General features: G+C 48.2%; 1 protein-coding gene across 5 annotated transcripts in view; it reads left to right on the forward strand.

Annotated features, from left to right (window-relative positions):
* Window positions 1-2,147: 2,147 nt before the first annotated feature.
* The window catches only part of Ctps2 (CTP synthase 2), a 59,813-nt gene continuing 50,936 nt past the window's right edge, over window positions 2,148-11,024 (forward strand). For 2 of the 5 annotated variants that reach the window (XM_013506997.1, XM_013506998.1), the window contains exons 1-2: window positions 6,508-6,712; window positions 9,944-10,114. In XM_013506997.1, coding sequence (XP_013362451.1) covers window positions 6,547-6,712; window positions 9,944-10,114 — 337 coding nt within the window. In that variant the 5' untranslated portion in view covers window positions 6,508-6,546. The other 3 variants (XM_013507000.1, XM_013507001.1, XM_013506999.1) reach the window with 3 other exon arrangements.

The raw sequence follows: 11,024 nt of genomic DNA on the forward strand, positions 1-11,024 counted from the left end.
GAACCCTGCCATCTGAATAACTAATTTTCCTTAAAAAAAAAAAAAAAAAAAAAAAAAAAACAAAAAACAAAATAATAGCTGCTTAGGTAATATTGATCCAATAGGGGAGCAGGTCACGTAGCAAGGCTACATGGAAAGAATAGGGACCTTATTTAGAGGTCCTAGTCACCCACATTGGTGACTGATGTCCATCCAGACTTTATTGGACAAGTGATACCAATTATAGTATATTGCTTATCCCTTGGGGAAGTATGCAGTAGGCCGAGCCTTCAATGGGTGCGTTTCCAGCCACAGTTGTATACATTTCTTTCTGGTTTTTTTCTGGTACCGGGAAGTGAACTCACGACCTTGTGCTTGCCAGGCAGGCGCTGTGCCGCTGAGCTAAATCCCCAGCCCCTGGCCACAGTTGTAATGTTTCTGTTTTTTGTACTGACTCTCCCGAGGGCTTAGCCCTGTCGGACTCCCTATATTATTTCTACCTAATTCAGCAGTCTGTAACACTGGGATCACGGGTGTGCGCCATCACACCTAGTTTAATTTTTATTGCTACGTGTTTGCCATATATAACTTTTTTTCTTTTTTGTCTTTGAAACTGAGTCTCACTATGCAGTTCAAGGCTGGCCTTGAGCTCACTTTGTAGCCCAGTCTGGCCTTGAACTCGCAAGGATCCTCCTGCCTCAGCCTCCCTAGTGCTGGGATTACAGGTATGCGCCACCATGTCTGCCTTCTATATTTCTTAACTTTGTCCTAAGTACAGTGCTAATGATATAGGGGAAAGAAACTCCCAACCTGAATGATATCTGGGATAAGTTCGTGTTCTGTAAAATTGACAAAAGAATTTTAGGAACAACGGAGCAGAATACATATATATCTATATATCTATATAGATATATCTATATCTATCTATCTATATATATATATTTTTTTTCCGGTACCGGGAATCGAACTCATGACCTCATGCTAGCCAGGAAGGCACTGTGCCACTGAGCTAAACCCCCAGCCCCTAGAATGTATTTATTGAGGGAAGGAAAGCTTCTATCTGACAGAGGGACAGAAGGGGGCCTGAGTGGGTTGCCCAGGAACCTGTCTTTTCCAGGGATTTTTATAGAGCAAAACCATGAGTTGAGGAGGGTCCAAGGTAGGGGGAAAATGGGAAATCACAAGGTGGGCATGAGGTGGGACCAAAGTACGGTGAAGCCACATGATTCCAAGCCTAATTGCTCGCTTCCCATTGATTGTATGAGGATTCAGTAGGGAAGGGAGTCCCACAGCAAGCGGGCAAGAGTGCAGAACAGGGGCTTTTCCTGTAGGGGATTGGGTCAGTGACTATCCCTACTTATTTAGAATATCAATCCCTGATGTCCATCCCTAGGGAGGTATGTGGGTGCATTTGTTATATCTTTTGTCTTGTGGTCACAAGGTATCTTGTCTTCCATATTGGCTCTTTAGAGGGCCTGGCCCTGTCTGACTGCCTATAATGTTTCTGTCTGACTCAGCTGCGTATAACACTTTCAAAGTTCAAAAAGAAAGAAGGGCCAGGAGACGATGCACTCCTGTCATCCCAGCACTCTAGAGGCTGAGGCAGGAGGGTCACTGTTAGTTTGAGGTCAGCCTGGGCTACATAATGAGACCCTGTCTCAAAAAAAAAAAAAAAAGAAAGAAAGAAAGAAGAAAAATGAAAAAAAGTCTGAAGAAACCCTATTCTGAGTTGTGGTGTGGTAGCCCAGGCTTGTAATTGCACCACTCTGGGAGGCTGAGGCAAGAAGATGACAAAGTAGAGCTCAGCCTGGTCAACTTGGTGAGACCCTATCTCAAAATAAAAAATAAAAAGGACTGGAAATGGAATTCAGTGCAAAGGCCTGGGAATCAATCCCCCTTACTGAAAAAAAGAAAAAAAAAAAAAATACAGACTCAGATTTGAGAGTTCAATTTGGGAATCACTTGAACCAATCAGGAAATTTCCGTGCACTGCGCGGGGTAGGGTGGTGGTGGTGGGGAATGCCTGTAATCCCAGCGCTCCGGAGGCTGAGGCCTAGGATCACCGTGAGTTGGAGGCCAGCTTGGGCTCCATAGTGAGTTCAAGGGCAGCCTGAACTGCATAGTTTCCGGAACAACTTCCTAGCACCACCCCTCCTGCAAACATTCTACAAAGTCACTCGCTGAGTGCCCCCCGCCCCTGTCATGGCCACCTAGCTTTGTTCCCGGGAACTCCCGCGCGGTGCAAGCGTGGCCTCTCCACCGGACGGTGAGCGCCCGAGGGAGCGATCGTGTCTTGCTTTCCTCTCCCCGGAGCGCTGCAGCGGTTCCCGCCGCGTTCTAGAGAAGGTACAACGTTTGTGAGGAGTGGCGTTTCTAAGGACCGTGGCGTTTCTAAGGACCGTGGTGACGGTCGCAGCGCGCCCCGTGAGCCTTTGTACTGTGAACCCCGGGCGACAGGGAGGAGCGAGGGAGGCGCAGGGCCCGGACTGAGCGCTGTCTGGGGACGTGGACCGCCCGGATCATTTTGGAGGCGCGGGCTCCGGGCCACCTCGCCAAACCCCGAGTTCCCGGCGTGAGTCAGCGGGACAGCGGCGACGCGGACAGGGAAGCTGGGCGAGGAGGCTCGGCGCGCTCGCTGCCCCCCTGCGGGCAGCAGCAAGGACCGGGCAGCGAGTCCGGGCGACCAAGGCGATGGCCCCCTCCCGGGTGGGACAGGTGATCGCCAGGCTGGCGGCGGGGCGGAGCCCGGCAGAGCCACCCTCCAGGGCGCCACCGCCGCTGCGCAGGTAACTCCCGGCCCGGGCCTCCGCGCCGTGCCACCCCGCGCCTCCGCCCCGCGCCCCCTGTCCCTCCGCACGTGGGGCCGCGCGCCTTTGTCCCCTCCCGGATGGCGCCGCGCGCTCTCTGGCTCGCAGTCCGAGTCAGCCCAGTGGCCCGGCGCGTCCGGCCTCTTGCGCTCGCAGATCTGCGCGGGAGGGCGGGCGCCTGGGGACACTCAGTCGTGCCCCGTGCGGGCGGAGCCCGTCCGGTGGAGGCTGGTGGCCCGGCGTCCCCAGACGCGTTCCCCACCCGGGTGCGTGTTCCCAGCGGCACTTCTCCGGGCCGCGGGAGCCCCGACATGGCGTTGGCGGAAGTGCAGTCCGGCGCGGGCGTCAAGGAGGGCGAGGGTGACAGAGTCTTTCCGTTCCCTTCCCGACCCGGCCAGCGCCACGTTAAACAATGCCCCGGGCGTCCCGCGTCGGTGAGCTGCCCCCAAAGGCCCGCCGCAGTGAGAAATGAGGGGACAGGGACTCTGCCCACAGGAACACGCCCCATTTTAAGGGCGCACCAGTGGGCTGTGGCGGTTGGTGCGCTCCTATGACTGCCGTCCTGTCACCCGAAAAGTCCCCTCAGGCCCCTTCCCTAACACTCGGGCAGCTTCCCGATTGCTTCCTAGCTTAGTTTGTTCCTAGTTTGCTCCTAGTTTTGTTCTTTTTTTTTTTTTTTTTTTTTTTTTTTTTGTGGTTTTTCTCCGGTACCGGGAACCGAACTCACGACCTTGCGCTTGCCAGGCAGGCGCTTTGCCGCTGAGCTAAATCCCCAGCCCCCTAGTTTTGTTCTCTAACTTCGTGAAAGGGACTCATTCACTAAGTCCTCTGTGGCGTCCGGCTTGGTGTTACTCCTTCAATGGACGCACGCACGGAGAAGGTGTCCCTTGGGGTCTCTGCTCTGACTTGCCCTAGGCCTGCAGGCGGGTCCCATGTGGGAGCCACTGGCTGCCACACGTGGCGACTGAGCCCCGGGAAGGTGGTGTCCGGATCACACCACAGGCCTCTGATTCCCGAGGCTTGGCGCGGCGGTGGTGGTAGATCTCAGGAGGAATTCCCTGGGTGACCGCCTCGGGAACCGGACCAACACTGAGTTACACGAGATGGAGGGTAAACATCAGCCCCACCCCTTCCTTTTAGCTTTTCAAATGTGGCTACTAGAAAAATTGAAATGATGTCCCGGCTTGTGTACTGTTTTTATTAGGCATCACTGCCTACACAGTCACGATTTTTTGTTGTTGTTGTTAAATTTTTGGGCTACCCAGAATCAAACTCAGGACCTCAGGCTGGCCAAGCAGGCACTGTGCCCTGAACTAAATCCCCAGCCCGGTCCCTCCTCATTTTATAAACACTAGGTTCCACCGCTGCAAATGACTGAACAGCAAAGTTCAGCGTTCCCGACCTGAGAAGTGATGTGGGGTCCAGCTGGCCTTTCCTTGCAGTCTTTCCTCCCTCCCTCCCTCCCTCCCTCCCTCTTTCTTTCTTTTTTTTTTTTGTTTGTTTTTTTTCCGGTACCAGGAATCGAACTCATGACCTTGTGCTTGCCAGGCAGGCCCTGTGCCGCTGAGCTAAATCCCCAGCCCTTCCTTCTTTCTCCTTCCTTCCCTCCTTCCTTCCTTCCTTCGTTTGTCTTTTGAGACAGGGTCTCATTATGCAGTTCAGGCTGGTCTTGAGCTCACTTTGTAGCCCAGGCTTGCTTCAAACTCATAGTGATCCTCCTGCCTCAATCTCCGAAAGTGCTGGAATTACAGGCATGTGCCATCATGCCCAGCTTCTGTTTTTGAAAATAGAGAAAACTAATAATTTGCCTACAACCTCATCACCTGTATCTATAAAAAAATTTAACATGATATATTTTTGATCAAATTAAGATCTTGACGGTTAAGATTGTGATCTTAATTTTTTTTTGTCTTTTTCAGACAGGGCTTCACTATGCAGTTCAGGCTGGCCTGGAATTCACTTTGTAGCCAAGGCAGGCCTTGAACTTGCAGCAATCCTCCTGCCTCAGCCTCCCACGTGCTGGGATTGCAGGCATGTTCCACCACGTCTGGCTGTGATTTTAATTTTATTGAATTAATTAATTAATTTATTTTTGTCTTTTAGAGACAGGGTCTCGCTATGCACTTCAGGCTGACCTTGAACTCACTTTGTACCCTAGGCTGGTCTTGAACTTGAAACGATCCTCCTGCCTCAGCCTCCTGAGTGCTGGGATTACAGGCATGCGCCACCATGCCTGGCTTATTGGGTTTTTTGACACACCGTCTCACCATGTAGTTCAGGCTGGTTTGAACTCACTGTGCAGCCCAGGCTCACCTGGAACTCACAACAATTTTCCTGCCTCAGCCTCCCAAGTGCTGGGATCACAGGTCTGTGGCACCACACCTGGCATTAGACATCATCTTTGTAAACCCCTGCACAGGTGTTCCCTATATAGGGCATGGATTGAGGAAATTGAGGTCTCAAAAAGCTGAAGAGCTTGTCTAGGGTCATAGATATAAGTGCATCCAGCTTGTCTTCCTCCAGGCCTGTCAGTAGGTCCCCAGGGGCCTGAGTAGGGAGAGCTGCAGAGACACGGTCTTCATGAATGACTCTCACAGACAGGGGAGTAGGGAGAGATGAGTATTCACGTGCATTTGCGACCTACTGGAGCAGGTTCTACCTTTGGACTGAGAATACTGTAGGCTATAAATATAGCTCAGAAGCTGGGCGCACACCTGTAATCCCAGCACTCTGGAAGGTTGAGGCAGGAAGACTGCAAGTTCAACTCAGCAAATTAGCAAGATCCTATCTCAAAATAAAAAATAAAATAGGGCTGGGAGTATGGTCACTCTGGTTTCAATACCTAGAAGAGGGGAAAAAATATAGCTCAGGTAAGTGGGTGTGCAGTTGGCTTGTGGAGAACTGCAGTGGCTTGGGTTGTGGTTAATTAAATATAATGTGCAGAGAAAGGTAGGCCTTAGCAGAGCCGTTGGGGTGAGGGTAGCTGCAGTTTACTATCCCTGATTGTGGTCAGTTTGTTCAAATGACATCCGCAGTTCTGAAGTAACATACAGTAACCCTTAAGTGAGCTGACTCTTGAAGTTAAGAGAGTTTGTTTTACAGATAAACAGGTGCCAGGTGTGGTCCTGCCTCAGCCTCCCTTGGTGCTAGGATTACTGGTGTGCACCACCATGCTGGGTACCATAGCCAGCTTTTAAATTTTCACTCTGTGCTTCTGTTACCCTGGGAATCAGAGAACACTTTCTGTAGATGAGATAATGAAATCTCAGCATCCGCAGTACCGAACGCCTATAAACCCAGAACTATACTTTGGTTTCTCTTCAGATCGTACAAATCTTTTGCCTTTTACTGTAAACCCAGTACTCAGGAGGCTGAGGCAGGAGGATCACCTCTAGTTCGAGGCCAGCCTGGGATACATAGTGAGTTCAAGGCCAGCCTGAACTGTATAGTGAGACCCTGTCTCAAAAAGAAAAAAACCTACAAGATTCTATTTTGTTTCAAAAATTTGAGGCATTTAGTTCAAGTAGTGAAACACTGTGCTTTTTGTTGTTTTTTTTTTTTTTTTTTTTTGGTTTTTCTCCGGTACCGGGAACCGAACTCACGACCTTGCGCTTGCCAGGCAGGCGCTTTTGCCGCTGAGCTAAATCCCCAGCCCCTAGAAACACTGTGCTTTTTGAGGAAATGTTTCTCTTCCCTAACCCTGAATTTCACTGCCTCACAGGTTACTTCTGGGGGTTGCCCCCTGGCCACGGCTGCGCCAATGAAGTACATCCTGGTCACTGGCGGGGTCATCTCCGGCATTGGCAAAGGGATCATCGCCAGCAGCATTGGAACCATCCTCAAATCATGTGGGCTCCGGGTTACCGCCATCAAAATTGACCCCTATATTAACATAGATGCGGGGACTTTTTCACCCTATGAGCACGGTAGGAAAGAGAACTGTGTCCGCCCGTCCCAACCCCTTCTTGTGTTTGAGGTCCTCCCTTTGGGCTAGAATCCCGGAAGTGCACTTGCAGGCTAATCCCGAAGGGACAAGTGAATGTCTTCATCAATGCTGGTATATCTTTCTCTTGGCTGATGACGTTCTAAATTAGTCAAGCCTTTTGGAAACATGGTAGCTCTTGCTGTGGATCGTGTTTAGTTTTATTTTATCTTCTTAATTAATTAATTAATTAATTAATTAATTTTTGTCCTTTTTTTGTTTTTTGTCTTTGAGACAGGGTCTCACTATGCAGTTCAGGCTGGCCTTGAGCTCATTTTGTAGCCCAGGCTGGTCTTGAACTCGCAACAATCCTCCTGCCTCAGCCTCCAAGTGCTGAGATTACAGGCGTGCACCACCACGCCCGGCTAATTTTATTTTATCATACAGCCAATATTTTTCTCTTAACATTTCCCAGTGCCTGGAGTAACTATGATCAATGCTGATATTGGGAGGGTGTGTTAATTATTTAAAAAGGCATCAGCCTTTCCATACTGTTTATAAAAACATCTTTACTTTCATGCAGGAAAGTATATAAGTCACCAGCAGACAGCTCTGATGAGGTTTTGCTAAAAGAACCTATTGTGTAGCCAGCCCCAATCCAGGAACAGAAATCCTTTGTTCCCTCCTCCTCTCAGCCCACAACTCCTAGGGTAACAAATGTGTCAAATTTCAACACCATGCATTCAGTTTTCGGGTATTTTGGTACTGGGGATTGAACCAGGGCCTTGTACATGCTAGACAAGTGCTTTAGTGCTGAGCTACATCCCCAGCCCTATTTGGTTTTATTTTTAAAAATTGAGATAAGCTCTCACTAAGCTGCCCAGGCTGGCCTCAAACTTGTGATCATTCTGCTTTAGCCTCCTTAGTGGCTGGGATTACATGTTTGTGCCACTGTGGCTGGCTTTTTTTTCTTCCTTTCTTTCTTGAGATGGGAGCTTGCTGTTTGCCAGGTTTGTCTTTAATCCCTGGGCTCAAGCAACCCTCCTGTGATCCTAGTAGCTGGTACTGCAGGCTTGGGCCACTGTGCCCAGCTAGTTTTTCTCTGTTTGGAACTTACATTTTAACTTGGAATTTCATTGAATCTGAGAGTTACACTTCCTTTTTGTCTATGTTCTTTCCTTTTATTGGCATTTTTGACACAGGGTCTCACTATGTAGTTCAGGCTGTCCTTAGACTCACTTTGTAGCCCAGGCTGGACTCGAACTCGCAGTGATCCTCCTGCCTCAGCCTCCCCGGTGCTGGGATTACAGGTGTGCACCACCACGCCTGGCTCTGGATATTATTTTTATTTATTTATTTATTTATTTATTTATTTTTGTTTTTTTTTTCCCGTACCAGGAATGGAACTCATGAGCTTGAGCTTGCGCTTGCCAGGCAGGCACTGTGCCGCTGAGCTAAATCCCCAGCCCCCTGAATATTATTTTTAAACTTTACTAACCAGACAGTAAATCAACCAAAGAAAATATTTGTCTCTTTTAACTTAGATTTCTCTGGTTTGATTGTTTGAAAAGATCACCCAACATCCTTATGTCAAGTACATTTTCCCTGCCTGTTGACTTTGGGGTTTTGACAGCTTAGATCAGTTTGGAACTTTTTTCCCCTACTTGTGCTGTGAATTGAATGTAAGGCCTTCACACTCAGCTCCTCCCCAGCCATCCCATTCCTTTTCTCTTTGAAACAGGCTCTTACTATGTGTCCTAGCGGGGTGTGGTGGTGCACACCTGTGATCCCAGTACTTGGGAAGCTGAGGCAGGAGGATCGCTGTGAGTTCAGGCCAGCCTAGGATACATAGTGAGCTCAAGGCTAGCCTGCACTACACAGTGAGACCTTGACTCAAAACAAAAACAAAACCAAAAAACTATGGTAGCCCAGGTTGGCTTTAAACCTACAGCCATCCTCCTGCCTCAGCCTCCCAAGTGCTGGGATTACAGGCATGCACCACGACACCCAGGGTGTGAGTTTGAGGCCAGGCTGAACTGCGTAGTGAGACCTTTTCTCAAAAAGACAAAGGAAAAAAAAAGGTTCTTTTCTCTTGTGGTATATGATGAGCTTAGAAAAACTGAATCTTTTTTTTTTTTGTGGTACTGAGGGTAGAACTCAGGGCCTAAATATTCGAGGCCAGCATGCTACCACTGAGATGCATCCTTATCCCTTTTCACGTTTTATTTCTTTTTGTTGTTTTGGGTTTTTTTTTTTTTTTTTTTATCTTTTTTGAAACAGGGTGTCTCTATGCAGTTCCGGCTGGCCATGAGCTCACTTTGTAGTCCAGGCTGGCCTCAAACTCACAACGATCCTTCTGCCTCAGCCTCCCGAGTGCTGGGATTACAGGCATATGCCACCACACGCGGTTCACATTTTAAATTTTGAGACAGGGTCTCATGATGTTATCCAGACCGTTGCTCACCTTGTAATCCTCCTGTATTAGCCTCTCCAGGAGCTGGGATTATAGGCATGTACTGTCCACAGTGCTGGGGTAGAAGTGCTAAATCTTTTCTTTCTCTCCCTTTGTTTTTTTCTTTCTTTCCCCTTCTTTCCCATTCTTCCTCCCTCCCTTGTTCCCTCTCTCTCTGTTTCTTTTTTAGTACTGGGGACTGAACACAGGGCCTTCACATTGAGTTACATTCCTGACACCTTTTTATTTTTTACCTTAGAGGCTGAGTTTCACCAAGTTGCTAAATTGCCCAGGTTGGGCTTGAATTTAGGATCCTCCTGTCTCTGCCTCCAAGAAGATCACAGGCGTATGCCACCATGACTGGTTTAGTTTTTCTTTCTTTCTTTTTTTTTTTTTTGTGACAGGGTCTCGTTATGCAGTTCAGGCTGGCCTTGAGCTCACTTCATAGCCCAGGCTGGTCTTGAACTCAACAATCCTCCTGCCTCAGCCTCTCGAGTGCTGGGATTACAGGCGTGTGCCACCATGCCCAGCTTTGTTTAGCTTTTCTAAACCCGCTAGAATTTCAGAGGGATTAAAAAGAAATCACCATGGTAGAATACCAGAACGTTTCTAATGCATTTTCATGGGAAGACTTGAATTGTTATATTCTCCATCAAGATAAGGAAATGGTAATAGACCATCACTGTGAATACTTTTTTAAGCCTTTAATAAAAATGTGTCAGTCTTTGAAAAATAGTCTCATGGTGGCAAGTGTTTAATTTCTGCATTGGCTTTTCATTTCAGGCGAAGTGTTTGTCTTAAACGACGGCGGAGAAGTTGACCTGGATCTTGGAAATTATGAACGGTTCTTGGATATTAATCTGTATAAGGACAACAACATCACCACCGGGAAGATCTATCATCATGTGATCAAGAAGGAGCGGCGTGGCGACTACCTGGGGAAGACAGTGCAAGGTACGAGGGGCGCAGGCATGTGGGGCCGGGGTGCTGCACCAGACAGCTGTGTGCAGAGAGGCCAGCCTGGACTACAAAGTGAGCTCATGGCCAGCCGGAACTGCATAGAGACACCCTGTTTCAAAAAAGATAAAAAAACCCCAAAACAACAAAAAGAAATAAAACGTGAAAAGGGATAAGGATGCATCTCAGTGGTAGCATGCTGGCCTCGAATATTTAGGCTCTGAGTTTAAGCCTTGGTACCACAAAAAAAAAGATTCAGTTTTTCTAAGCTCATCATATACCGCATGAGAAAAGAACCTTTTTTTTCCTTTGTCTTTTTGAGACAAGGTCTCACTATGCAGTTCAGGCTGGCCTTAAACTCACTTTGTAACCCAGGCCTTGAGCTCTCTAGGTTTTTTTTGTTTTTTTTTGTTTTTAAAGATAAACAATCCAGTTTATTTTATTTTATTTTATCCAGTTTATTTTTTATTTTTTTTTGGTTTTTCTCCGGTACCGGGAACCGAACTCACGACCTTGCGCTTGCCAGGCAGGCGCTTTGCCGCTGAGCTAAATCCCCAGCCCCGAGCTCTCTAGGTTTTAATCCTTTCAAATTTCTGTATTTTCTTTGGTGGGGGGCAGTTTGAGAAAGGGTCTCCTCATGCAGTTCAGTCTGGCCTTGAACTCACTACATAGCTTAAGCTGGCCTCAAATTTGTGGCGATCCTCCTGCCTTGGTCTCCTCAGTGCTGAAGTTACAGGCGTGCACCGGCATGCCCAGCTCCTGTTTTTCTTTTCTTTTCTTTTTTTTTGTCTTTTTGAGACAGGGTCTCGCTATGCAGTTCAGGCTGGCCTTGAGCTTGCTTTGTAGCCCAAGCTGGTCTCGAACTCACAACGATCCTCCAGCTTCAAAAGTCTTTTTTTTTTTGTAC

Source organism: Chinchilla lanigera, unplaced genomic scaffold (genome assembly GCF_000276665.1).
Source record: "Chinchilla lanigera isolate Chin_1 unplaced genomic scaffold, ChiLan1.0 scaffold00118, whole genome shotgun sequence".
Taxonomy (NCBI): domain Eukaryota; kingdom Metazoa; phylum Chordata; class Mammalia; order Rodentia; family Chinchillidae; genus Chinchilla; species Chinchilla lanigera.